The sequence below is a fragment of the Gymnogyps californianus genome, chromosome 4 (assembly GCF_018139145.2).
Source record: "Gymnogyps californianus isolate 813 chromosome 4, ASM1813914v2, whole genome shotgun sequence".
NCBI classification, from domain to species: domain Eukaryota; kingdom Metazoa; phylum Chordata; class Aves; order Accipitriformes; family Cathartidae; genus Gymnogyps; species Gymnogyps californianus.
Genome location: NC_059474.1, coordinates 69,816,640 through 69,830,336, shown reverse-complemented (window position 1 = coordinate 69,830,336; position 13,697 = coordinate 69,816,640). Strand labels below are relative to the sequence as shown.

Sequence of the window (13,697 nt, the reverse complement as noted above, 5' to 3'; positions counted from 1 at the left end):
CAGTGTTGCGTAAACAGGGAGAAATGCATCCCTAGAAAAATCAGCTTTTTGGAGCTTAAGTACTTAAGCAAAATGAGACTTAAGAAAAAGCTGAGAATTCACACGTGGATTTCACGTACAGCAGTACAGTTCTTACTAGTACATTAAATGAGTTTCTATTTGCAGGTGACTGATTTGCAGCCACCAGCTGAAAACAGGTTGAGTAACCATACTTTGCTCTTCAAAAAGGCAAAAGAACTTGGTATGTACAGCAGAGTTAAGAGCCAATCTACAAGACTTTACAAGTGGAATTGTCATGGCAGCCCTAGAAGACATCAGTCTAACTGCTTTCACTTAGCGTACCCTAAACAAAAATGCTGCAATGCTGAAGCCTGCCTTTAAAAGCATCCCTTTGCAAAGCATCCCTTTTCATGAAAAAACCCCAAACACCATCAAAAACCCAAACCACAACAAGCCACAAGCACTTGTTTACAACTAGCCTAAATAAAAACCGTTAGAGGAAGCAGAAGGGAAAAATTCATTAAACAGCTGAGGAGCACTTCATTTGTGCTAACAATTCTCAAGTGCCAGTATGCAGAAAGCGAAAGGAACTAAACCTTCATCTCCCAAATGGCATCGTGCTAGTTATAGAAAATGCTTTTTCTTTCACGAAGTAAAAAACCAAAGGAAAATGTTTGCTCTAGATGATACAAGCGTGTTCCCCCAGTGCCATCTGGCAAAATAAGCTGCCTTTACAAGTATTTGCCTGTATTTTGATGCTATAATGTCTGTATCAAGCAAAGGCAGACAGGCAGTTATTGTACAATATGGGAAAGTGGTCATTAGTATTGTTCTGAAGTACTAGACTCTGTTTAAGCATGTTTGAAAACACTTAATGCCAGCACCTAAGCATTAACATACTATTTTTCTAGTGTGGCTTTACAATACAGTTGTAATTCTCATTGATCACATGTAATGCTCTCCTTACAGATGATAATTGTAATTACAGCCTTACCTGTGTGAGTCTCCCACCGCTGTCCGTATGCCTGAGGTCCTCATTAAAATTTGAGACAAACCTGCTGGTATCACTCATTTAAAAGAACACTTATCATCTACTCCTTAGCTTCCATTCTAATACTATTACCTTCTTCCTTCCCCAGCAATAATTATTTTAAAAAAACCCAACAGCCCCCCCCCCCCCCAACCCCAAAAACAGTTATATGAAAGCTAGATACTGTACATGTAATCAAAACCAGCATCCTTCTAAGCACCACCCTTTCATGGTGGATATAAGGCATGTTTACAGCTGCATATATTCAAAACATTGAAGAAAAACTAGGTTTAGAAAAAAAGAGAGCATCAACTCCTATTGATGGAGTACTAGTTTGAATTCTATAAATAAGTCACTCACACTCAAACCTAGTACACCAACCCTGTCAGAAATAGCCGCCAATTACAAATAATTGAACCAGCGTTAGAACCGGAGCAGCCAATTGTCTGGGCAAAGGCGTCAGCCAAGAGCTAGATTTGAGAGTCTGCTTTTTGGTGGAATTACATGTTAAAAGACAAACACCCAAGAAATTGGCTAGACTTCTGAACTGTCACTGCTGCTGTGCCGTGTGGTCCTAGTGTCGCTGCTGCTGCAGTGGCTGACGGGCGCGTTGCTTTTCCCAGCAGAGGGACGTTTCCTCTGCTTCAACAAAAAAAGAGTTACGAGCACAGCGCAGATCAGAAAGAGCAGTCCTGTCAAGCCTCCCGTAACGGGTACAATGCTGTTTCCAGAGTCCCCGTTCGTGATTTCCAGAACTGGCCTGTGATGCGGTGTGCCAGCTGGGACCATGTCTTTCTGGATGATGACGGCTTTGTCAGAACGGTCAAGTGCAATATGCTGAATGTTCGTGCCCCTGTTTTTATCTGCTCCAATGTCTTGCATGAAGACCGGGGCGTCTGCGTTGGCTCTTCTGCTGCGTTTAAAGGTTGTGGTGCTAACTCCTCCTTTAGCAGAGGACAACCCATGGTGGTAGTCAAGACTTCTTTTGCCATTGTGCCTGTGTGCATTTTCCTTCGTTCGGACCATGTAAACAGTGTGAATGTACCATTCTCGACCAGCTGCCACCTTAAAAAAAAACCACCCACATAAAATCCCAAACCAGAACAACCCCCCATGCACATTTGCTATAAACTGGAAAACACCAGGCATCAGATTCATCCAGACAGATGTCCCAAGTTTGCTGCCAAATACATCTAATTAAAGTCAGTGGCAGAAATAGGCACTTGGAGATAGGATTAATCTTTTCTTAATGCAGACTGCTGAAGTAGGTCAGACAAACTATGTTCTGAGAGAGCCTATTTCTTTCTAGTCTTAATGCAGAAAGGCTAGTGCATTTACCTAACAAAACACTAGTCTTAATTTAGGCAAGAACCACCCCACTTCAGGAGACCAAAAGACGACTTCAGGAATTTGAATTAATCTGGCTTAAAGCAGGACGCATAGTTCTCTTTTTAAATTTCATATTGTATACAAACCAATTACTTTTTTTTTTCCCAGCTGCAAGAAAGTAAAGTCTAATTTCCTAGTTTTCTCCTATGTAAAAAGGCCCCCACGGTAAGCTAAACCCATGACTTCTGCTCCCAGTCTCAGTTGTACACGTCTGCAGTAACAGCAAGGCTGCAGAAGGGTAGCTCAGCGTTACAAAGCAATGCTGTCATTGTTCCTACACTGTTAGGCAGAAGGAACAAAGTAAATGTGCTGCTGAAGTCTGTCACTGAATAGCATAGTGCCCATGGTTACCTGCATGCGCTGTTCTCCACCTCAGCCACCTTTTAGCATGAAAGAATTTCTGTGATATACTTATCGGACAACTTACCTGGAAGAGCGGAGCAGATGACAGGCTGAAACCATCAGAACCAGGTTGTTTTACTAGGGGAAAAGCATCTGCATGATCAGCTGCTAACGTAGCGTGAAACTCCAGGTTTCCAAAGGCTCTTGCTTGTGTCTCAGGTTGAGCTTTATCCTAAAGGAAGTTTAGTATTTCTAGATTCACATGGAAATCAGGGATCGAAAAATGCATGCTACCCTAACTCTTTGTTTACCTACCAGGATCTTGAATCTGTACAAGAGGGAGGGTGAGTCAGCCAGGCATCCGTATTCCTGATTGTCTGGGCTGTACTTGGGCACGTACCCATCGGCACCAGTGCAAAGGAACACCTTCTCGATGTTACAGCTGAAGGAGTCACCGAGATTCTGAACTGGATCCACCATCACTCGGCCGTAGATTTCGGATCCTAGTGAAGCAGATGAATACATTTTACATTATTCCAGTCGATTTAAAATTATTAAATCAAGTTATTACCAAATCATTGTTGTTAAAAATTCTCAGGACAGGAATTACCTAGCTTTAAGTGTATTTCCCTTTGCATGTGCAGACCGGGTGTTCCATGGCTTTTACTACTAATTTATCATGGGCTTTAGTCTTATTTTCTGTTACAATTCGTACTGACGTGTGGTTCTTATAGTGCAGCTCTTTTTTAAGCAAGCTTTTCCCTTCTCTTCACTAGAGGGCAACCCATATTCATGTATAAGAAACTATCCAACCTGATAGCATTATATCAAGCAAAATAAAGTTCTTAACAGGACATTTGGGTTTCAGACTGATAACTCAAATAAGGGGCCAATTAAAACCAAAATTGTTTCTGGTCCAATACTGCCATTACCAGGAGTTTCCCTGGAACCTGATAACAGCTCCAGGCAGTGAGTGAGTACAGTGTGTGAGAGCACCTGCCCTGGGCCAGAAGTGGGGGGGGGGGGGGGGGGGGGGAATCAGGAATGAGTCTGAGCAGCTTGGCTGAAGCCAGCTGCAGTTACTGTGCATCCAGTCTGCAATTGAGAACAGCTGCATGACCACGTCAAGGAGCCTCAGGTGTACAAGTATTCCATTCCTGCATTTCTGACTAGAATAACCTAAGCACTGAAATTACTTAGCCCCCTCAAAATGGGGCAAAAAGTTCTAGTGTGGGCAGCTTCAAAGCAAAACAACCAGAGTGAGGGGAATATGTGATTATGCAGTTAACTGAGCCAGAGTTTTCAGAGCTGCAGTTTCAGATATAGGCACCCAAATTCTGCACCTACCTTTGGAATGCTTTTCCTCTCAGAGCCCATAAACAGAACCAAAGCCTGTTTCAATTACACTAAATTACATCATATTTTAGTGCTTCTGTATTTTACTTTTCTGCAGTAGAAATACATAGACCATGTAGGGGTTATAAAACTAGTAAAATACACATTCAGCTCGTGTTAAAAGTGGTTCTGTTTTAGCTTTCATAATATTCTGAACGTACAATTGACTTTTTACCTTTGGTAAAGGCTACATCAGCTCCTTCTCCAAATCCCATTGATCCATCAGATATCCAAAGCTCCTTTTTGGACAGCAGAAACATTTGAGTATTTAGACTGAACTCTGCTGCCACTGGGTCACTGACCTGTGCGGAAATGTGAAATTAAATGATCAAAAAAATGCCTTGGTTGTAGTTTTACAATGATCATTGTACACCATTGCCATAGTACTGATGTGCTGATCAACCCTTTCAGCAGTATCCAGCATTTATAAGAATCCCTCCTGCATACATAAATCTCCTGTTGTGCTTCTCATCATGACCCATTAAAATACACAATTGTAGTGCTTTATTTCAACCTTGCCGAGTAAAACAGCAAAAGATATCTGTTTCCTCAGATACAGGACAGCAATGTATCTTTTCGGTGACACTTGCAAAAGTTACTGGGAGAACAGGGCTGTGGGCAAGAGGCCAATAAAACTAGATCAGGACCAGAACCTAGCTCAACACCGACTCATTTCCCCTACTCTAAACAACAATCCGCATATTCAAACCAGCGAGCACAGGATGAGAAACCTCATCTGCCCCTACTCAACCCCCGGCTGCACTGTGCATGTTCCACTTGCGACCTAGAAGCTGCCTGCAATTTGTCCAGAAAAGTAACCTGGCCAACGGCCCACGCCTGGAGACAACAGAGGAGTTGCCCTGCAAGTAGATTAATTCCTCTGATGCAATGGTAGGTTGCTCCCAGTCACCGCCTTTCTGCCTTCCCCACCGCAAACGCCTCGTGGCTGCAGGAGCCCAACAGAGCCCAGCGCATTTTGGATGGAGGAAGCTGGGACGGGGCCACGGGTCTGTGCCTGCCCCGGGGCTCTGGCACGCTGGAGAGCTGCGGGACCCACCACACGCGTAATGGCGGGGAGATGTAGAGGGGAACAGAAGGCAAACGGCGCTCCCGCACAGAAATAAGGTGAAGAACTAAACTCTCTCATACCACTGTTTAATCTTGTTGATCACAATAAACCCAGCATCTAGGGGTAACAGTCGTAAGGGTGTGATTACATACACAGAAGTGCAAAATTAACTTAATATAACACAATAATAACACAACTCCAGTTATTTCCTTCTGCATCATATCATTTTCCTGTGTAGCATTCATGTCCTGCATTACAAGGTGGCAGCAGGAAGACTACTGCTGAAGCAGTATCTTTAAATTAAATTCAACGCCAGTTGTTTGAGCAAACAAGACTGAGACACTCAGTTAATTTGCATGTAATACAGTTGTCTCCACACTTGCCACACATGCCATGCAACTGGATAATGAAGCAGAAGGCTAAAGAGCAGCTCTAATGGTCAAACAGGGCTGAACGGCTCTGACTGACATTGACAAGGCCTCTGAGGTACCCAGTACTTGTGGGGGGGGGGGGGGGAAATCAGGTCATTTTTCATGTATTGACTGAAGGATGCAATGTTATACTAAGAGGTTTGGTATGTTCACTGGAAGTTAAGTCTCAGATTCAGAGCCCTTCCTCTCCAACTGCTATTCAAGTCATTCCTCAAGCTAACTGAAACAGAAAATCTGGTCTTTGTAGCAGTCTACAATAGTAAGTTACTGCTACTTGGTGCGCTGCTTTTTTTTTTTTTTGCTTTAATATATACAGGAAAATTGTCACAAAGCCACACTAACTCTGAATGAAGTGTTTCCCACTGCTTGAGAAAAAGACCCTCTTGATACAATTCTATTACATTGAATCTCAGTTTTAAAAAATCAACCTCAGGACTACAAGTTATTTTTGAAAACAATCTCACTTAGAACTAAAATTCCTTCCCCCTTCAGCCCCCACCTTCCTGAAAAAAAGCAGCAAAATACTTGGGAATAGGCTGGACTATGAGGTAAATAAATGGAAAAAAAAGATTTTCATTACTGGAAAAAAAATTAGTTTGATTTTATTCTCACCTGAGAAGATGAGATCTAGAGCAATCTACAAGCACTGTAAAACTCCTTCTGAAGCCATCTGAAATACTCCATGATTTTTCTCTTGACAACTGGTACTGGATGGCCTATTCCAGAACATCTCTTTCAGTGGTTACCGAATACCTGCCTTTCAGCCTAAATTTGGTTTTGGCTGGTTTTGCCCATGAGGCTTCAGGGAAAAATGTGTAAGTCCTAAGTAAAATGGCGTACCTGTTGGAACCTGATGTCCATATCAAACGCAATTGGGTCCCGTGGGTTGCAGATGACAGGAAGGGCATATTGCTGACCGGGTGCAGCAGTGCAAGGGATGAATTTCACAGTGTAGGTACCTGAGTAATCTCGTACCTACGAAAAGATTAGAGAAATGAGCGTTTCTCCACAGTCTCTGAACAATCACTTTTTCAGCTCACATTGCCCCTGAGGTGAAGCTGAATTCCCAGCAGCATCCTAAACACTTTCACAAACTTGGACGTTGCTGTTTACCATCATGATGTTTTACCTCATGCAGGAAGCGTGTGCACCAACACCGTCAGCACACTTCAGCAGCATAGGCAAGGCACTGACACATGCTGTCTCTCCTCTGCTTCTCTGTAAAACAAGGACTAATACAGAATACCTACTATGAGGCCTTTGAGGGACTGACCTTGCTGCGGTGGTGGTAGGATTCAAACATGTCAATGTCCAAATCTAACATACTAAATCTCTCTGAAGAGAAGATTATTTTGGCCGGATTTTTAGTGAATGCAAACGGCTCCTTTCCTGCCAGCTCAGCAAGAGCTGGGTAACTGGGCTGTCCCCCTCTCACAGAAGCAAGACGCTTGTAAGCAAGCCTCTTCTGCCCTATTAGAGGCACAGGCTTCGGGGCCACAGTAGTTCCCCACTGACTCCTGAGCTCAGCAGGACCTAAGTAGCTTTGCCACATGTGGGGAAAAATCCAGCTTCTCATAACAGCAGCAGCAACTCCTGAATCACAGTTTCCTGGCAATGCCAAGGGCGATAATGTTAAGGCAAATTCTTCAAGAGAGGCCACAGCTCTAGCACTGGCTTGCTCAATGAATGGTGCCGGCTAGCACTAGCGGGAGCATGGGTTCAGGCCTCTGGACTCAAGCTCCAGGGACACTAGGGACTTCTGGCTGTTCATTACGTAAAGAAAATATGTGACCGTATCCAAATGAGTTGATGCTTACTGATCTTATAGTGCTGACGACTGCATGGAAAATATGTTAAAAACCAACATTCCCTTTGCTTCCCTAAATTCAAGTCTGAATGCAAACTCACAGCAAAGTCAGAGATAAAACTCCACTGCTGCACAGGCTGGTGGAAGGTGGGCTCGCTTCGTAACAGACTGAGTGTAAACGTGAGGCCAGGGTGGTCGGCGGACATCACCATTGATGCCAGAGGTGTTCCTGAAAGAATAAAAGGCAAATTCTAATTTTCCATAATTAATACTGATGCCTGGCATAGTATAAAATCAGCACACAAAAGCAAAGAAGCAAGAGACTGGAAAGAAATTAACTTACACCCCAGAAAAGGAAGTGCCTCAGTTACTTATTCCCCTTCTACACTGAGACAGACCCTTTACTGTGGTACCTTTCTCCTCTGCCAGGTAGACAGCACTACAGACACTCTGGCTAGCACAGGTGGACAGGCTGGGTACGCACCTGGGTGGGACATCACCAGCTGGCCCTGGAAACGAATCTCTGTTCGGAAGTTCACGACTAGTCGCCCTTCGTCATTGATCCGCATACTCATGGGATAGAGGGAGCCTAGGGAGGAAAAGCCAATGATTTTACCACCAGCATTTCCCAAGTGCATTTTTAAAGGAAGGCTCTTCATGTATTTTCTGCATCTGGAGATCTGAAACACTCTACCTAAACCCTGGTGCTCTTCACAGATATTAAACCCTGTCACATTGATTGTTTGGAGACAGATCTCCAAACCCACCAACTTCAGAAGAAATGCACTCATTTACACCTGCTAATGGGTCAAGCCATTAAGGCAGTTGTTTGGGGTTTTTTTTTCTCCCTTTTGCTGACATAAGACCAGACTCACCTGAAGTATATCCACATATGCTGATACAACAGAGTGCAGGCAGGAGAAAGGAGGAGTCTGGGACTTTTTGTCACACGGACACCAAGGCTGCTCACTCCAGTAAGGTCCCTTTTGCGGGCACTTCCCCTGCACAGGGCTATGTAAGCGCTTCTGTTGCCCTGTAACTGTGTACCAATTCAGCACTGGAGTCTCTCTCTCTATGAGAACATCTGCTTTAGAGTTGGTCTGTGCACTAATTTAACTCATTTTTTATAGATTAAAAGCAGCATGCAATTGAGTGAAGATTCAAAACATCTAGTTTAGTAACATATGGCTTTAAAAACCAAACAGAATTGTCCTTTGGGTGGGTGTTTTAACTGAGGGAGTCAGTGTGCTGTTACTGCTTTTGAGATTCTCAAGGCTAAAAAGCATCGAGTTATTGACGTCTCCCATCATCAGAACGTTGAAGAGGATGGAGTTTAGAAATGACGACATCTGAAACAGCTCACCTTGGAGTTCTGATTCAGGAGGGCTGCCTATCCCATCTTTCCACAGGATAGCCGTGTTGTACACGAAGGTGAGTCTCAGTTCAGACTGCAAATCAAAATGTTGCCAGCCACCAAGGGCAGCAGGGGAGTGGAAGACATAGGAGACATAGAGAGGCACCCGCAGAGTTACATACGACTGCACCAGATTTAAGATCTGAAAAACATGGAGGTACCAGGTTACTGCATGCAACCTGAAAAAAAAATTACTTTCACTGCCAACCTTGCATTCTCATGAACTGCACTCTTTAAACCTAAGCAAAAAAAAAACTGCACAGAAACATTTTACATCTGTTACTGACATCACTATTATTTCAGGTCCTGCAAGTCACCTCATTTGATAGTGCCCTCAAATCTTTGCCAGTTTAACATAACAGGGTTTGTACCTCTCCAAAATAAGGACCATCTAAGATTTTGTTTTACCTTAAAACTAAAAAAAAAAACCAACAAAAAAACCAACAAAAAAAGGTTTCAAAACAAGCTCCATAGAAATTGAAGGTGGCCTAAATTAAAATTCCAGATCAGAACCACTAGATTCCTTAGGCATTCAGAAATCAAACACAAATTTAGAAATGAGTCCTGTAAGTAACACCTACCTTTACAATACATTGAACTCTATGGATTATGGCACCCTGAAACACTGCAATTTAAAACTATGGTCTGAGTTAAGAAGGTCTCTCTCTACCAAGCAGCTAACAAGCAACCAGAATGGGCAGCCAAGCAGATAATTAGTAAATAAATCTTCTTTGGCCACTGAGCATCAATTGAGAGGGTAACAGTTGAGCACCTACGGAATGGGAAAGCATCAAGCTGCTGAGCCAAGGCTGATCCAAGGTGGAGTCAAGCACAGAGGCTCTACAGCCCCCTGGAATTTCCTCTAATGTAAGTGCAATTGCTGTAGGGCGCTTGTGCGTTGGGTTATTTTCCAAGTAAACACAATGTGCTGGCAGACACTGCACAGGGGAGCCGCCATGCCTGCTCTGTGATCGATGTTGATGTAACTCATATCAAAGACCTGGACCAATAACCTGTTTTACTCAGGAAAATTACGTGTTTGTTTGTTCCTTATCAACCAAGCTTCTATTTATAAAATCTCACCTACTTCACAGCTCTGCCTAAAGCCCAAACACTGTAAACCTAAATTAGAGCTTCTAATTAAAAAAGTGGTTTGGGTTTTTTTGTAAAAAAGCATTTTTTTTTTATGAAGCCTTAGAACACACTTCCAGGGTCAATAACATACTTTACACATATGGTTTACTTCCATATAAGGCAATAAAATTGTAGCCTCTTCTTTGAATATGCTGCTACACGGCCTTTGGGTGATAGCACAAGCACATACACACTTTGGAAAAGCTCTTTGAGTCAAAAAAGCAGAGTTTCTAAAGTCCAGGCTAGGAGCAACAGCAATGCAGTAAGCTGTGCTCAAATACCGGGAACACGAATCATGTCTGTGCACAGAAATACAGTGCAAAGGAACAAATACGTACTTCTAAAAACATTTGTGCTAAGGGAACGCGTATCAAACTGCCTGCATAGTGACTAAATCCTTTCTCATGCAATCCTCAGTAACACTTTCTGTTGGACTTGTGCTTCCAAAGCCTCCTGTTGAGAGAGAAAGGCACTTCAGTGCCACGTACCTGCCCATCTGTGCCAACGGAGCCACTGCAGTCCGTCAGCAGCTCAGACATATCGTAGTAACTATTGAACTCCCAAAGGCAAGCCTCAAGGTTGAGGTTCTGGTAGAAACGCAAGGTTTTGGCAGACCGCAGAGCACTGCTGTACTGGTAAGGTGACATTTCTCCAACCACTTTGGGGTTCTTAGTTTCCTCTGTAATAAACCCATGTTTGGTCTGGATCTCATTATAGTCCAGGAGGTTGGAGCACTTGTGGTGTCCCACACGAGTGCCGTCTGGGCTAAGCGTTAGCTCAAAGTTGGATAAGGGGCGCGTGGAGATAACTGGCAGCATTCCTAAAACATAAATGTCACATGACCCATTAACAGCCTGAATGGAAAAGAGCAAATGAAGTATTCATTAACTGCTTGTGAACATATTTTTAGAGATGGAGTCTGGAAACATAGGAGCTGTTTCATCCGTACATTAACCTTGCAATTGGCAAGTTGTTCATTAAACATGGATTATTCATGGTTCTGCCACAATGTAGCAAACAACTGTGGAGACAGACCTGTGGGAGAGGAAAAGTCCAAAGCAGCACATGTTAATTAAGTGGTTACACTCACCACTTGATGCTTACCATCCATATGGGGCATTGTGACTGTTAGTCGGATCAGATTGGGATGGTCAGGAACATCTGGACCCATGTAGCGAATTTTAGCTGAGAAAGGTTCTGCTCCTACTGTTCCTGGGATGCGAGGTTGGCAAAGACCTGAGCAAAGGGGAAAGACAGGTTTTGAGATGCCTGCTAAACTGTGTCATATCTGTGTTAAGCAGCTTGGAGATGTCTGTCCATAGAGCGAGGTCAGACGAATGCAGAAACGTTGACATGCTAATTAGGGAGTTCCTCACAGCTCTGCCCATGCTGCCTGGTCTAACTCCTAGGGCCCAGAGGTCCTTTTCCGGAGAGGCAAGGGCAGAAGTATGGAAACTCTTCAGTGCCCTGCAGCGGCTGACGAACCTGACCTCTTCCTGATAAGGATTTGTTCTTCCTCCCTAGAAATGGGGAGATGGCAACTTTACATCAGCATTTACCTTGGCAGCCATCACTTACTGAGGTGAAGGGCAGGGCGGTTCACAACCACACGTGAGCTCTTGCCACAAAAAACCAGGCTGCCTGAGAGGAGCCAACATCTTGCAGACAACAGCTAACTAAAATACATAGAGGCAGTTTGTGCCATTCTGCAGGGTCCACCACTTACACTGGAGAGGTATTTCAGGTTCTTTCTTTTTGTGTGTGACTGAGGCAAAGATCATTTCTGATTAAATTACACAAAGAACTGGCACTTTAGGACCATAGCGGTAAATCCACAGAGGAGCTACGGTGCATAATGGCCACTTTAGCCCTATAAATCTAACACTTAGAAGCCTCAGGGAACCCTGAAAACTTCACAGGCTACTGCCTAACTTCCTAACAATGGAAAGTCTCAAGGGAGCTATTTTTCAGCCATTGAGCATGAACGCAACTGCCTAAAAGCTTGACGGATTTCAGTCCGGATTACTTGCCCAAAAGCTTCCCTTCCTTCCCCAACTTGTGATCTTAACAAAAAAATACTGCCTCTATCCACAAGCCTCGTCTTGTCTTGATGACAGGCCACTGCCACTACAATAGGACCGTCACTAATACCCTGGTAACACAAAACTTTTTCAGTTCTTCCCACAGTTCAATCCTACCCCAGGGTTTTGCACTGCAGCTGGAGGAGATGGAGGTGAAGGAATCCATGTAGCAGAAGGACTGAACTGCATAAAACAGAGAGAGCTGAGGAACCACAGCATGACCCACTTGCATGGTCGGTGAGCTGACTAAAATGAGAACATTTTAGTCTAAAAAGACAGAGAAGAGTCACCCCCTAGCACCCAACACTTTGGCCCTGTGAATCCTGATATGCAGTGATGTCAGGCTCCTGCTTTAATCTGGGCAGCATAGGACTTCAAAGTAACTCCCACGTAACTGTTCTAGTCACTAACTGATTGAGCAAAAAGAAGCATTTTCATCATCTGAATTTCTGGAAAAAAGCAACAGATTAGATGCACACATCTAGATACGGATCACAGTTAAGAACCTGAGGGATGTGGGCTAAACCCAAAATCAGGATGTCCCCTTGCCTTCTGAGGCATAGCGTAAGCTCTCAGCAGAGTTATGCATGCAGTGCTGCAATAGCTGAATTTCTACATGGATTTCATGCCCGCACCCTTTTCCAAGCACCTGCATTTTAACTGTCCTTAGTCTGCAGGTCTTTAGACAATATCAAATTCAATACACCTACAATCTGCTCTCAGTGTCAGTAGCTGTGTGGCTTAAACTAAAAACACATGGAAACAGAGGTGTATTTGAAATATGTATATTGAGAAAAGCAAAGGACTCAAGACTGGGCAAGTCAAATTCTGCTCTAGTCACCAGTCAAATTAGGTGTAAAAAATCATTGTCACCATACACCCACCAATCACTTACATATGACCTACAATGGGAGCAAAGTCGTGAAATACCAGAGCTGATAAGACAATTACAAGATGCTTTTGCCTTTCACTAGCAACAGTCCCGTATGTGTATGAAAAAACAATTAACTAACATACGAGCACTAATGCCCTAAAACAAAATACTCCATAGCAGACCTCCATCAGCTGCAAACACTACCTCATCTTTCCCAAGAAAGGCTACCTAATTCCCATCACTAAAAACTTACCTTCTTTTCTGTTTACTGTATAAATTGGACTTAGCAGCTCCAGACCTGCATCACCATTGGCATTCACAGCTCGAGCTGCACACTGAAGCCTGGAGCCTGCCTGGAAGTATATAGAGTCCAGGGAGATGGATTTGGTGCTGGTAAAAAAAGTGTTGAAGTCCACTTCTCTCATCGGGCTGGTGACACCGTCACTCCCACTTGGAGCACTGACAAGCCAGCGGTACAGGGTCAGAGTATCATTGATGTTTTCCGTGGCGCAGATGGATCCGGTTTTGTCGTAGTCTGAATACTTGGGATTGCATGCCTATGGGTTGGCATTTACACAAAATAAAGGGGGTTATCTATTCTTACCTACACCTGCTCCAGGCAAGCAAACTGTTAAGCATTATTCTAACATTACCATGCTTATTACTAAAACTGTATCAGCAAAATAAGACCTTCATGCAGGCACGCTATTTTCCCCTTAATTGAGGGGATA

General features: G+C 43.6%; 1 protein-coding gene across 1 annotated transcript in view; it reads right to left on the bottom strand.

Annotated features, from left to right (window-relative positions):
- Positions 1-1,219: 1,219 nt before the first annotated feature.
- Positions 1,220-13,697, bottom strand: part of FREM3 (FRAS1 related extracellular matrix 3) — a 71,128-nt gene continuing 58,650 nt past the window's right edge. The window contains exons 14-24 of the mRNA XM_050896412.1: positions 13,220-13,523; positions 11,116-11,247; positions 10,500-10,831; positions 8,827-9,019; positions 7,948-8,052; positions 7,565-7,692; positions 6,497-6,631; positions 4,332-4,458; positions 3,077-3,264; positions 2,847-2,993; positions 1,220-2,095 (exon numbers count right to left, since the gene is read on the bottom strand). Coding sequence (XP_050752369.1) covers positions 1,565-2,095; positions 2,847-2,993; positions 3,077-3,264; positions 4,332-4,458; positions 6,497-6,631; positions 7,565-7,692; positions 7,948-8,052; positions 8,827-9,019; positions 10,500-10,831; positions 11,116-11,247; positions 13,220-13,523 — 2,322 coding nt within the window. The 3' untranslated portion in view covers positions 1,220-1,564. The remainder of the gene's footprint in view (positions 2,096-2,846; positions 2,994-3,076; positions 3,265-4,331; positions 4,459-6,496; positions 6,632-7,564; positions 7,693-7,947; positions 8,053-8,826; positions 9,020-10,499; positions 10,832-11,115; positions 11,248-13,219; positions 13,524-13,697) is intronic.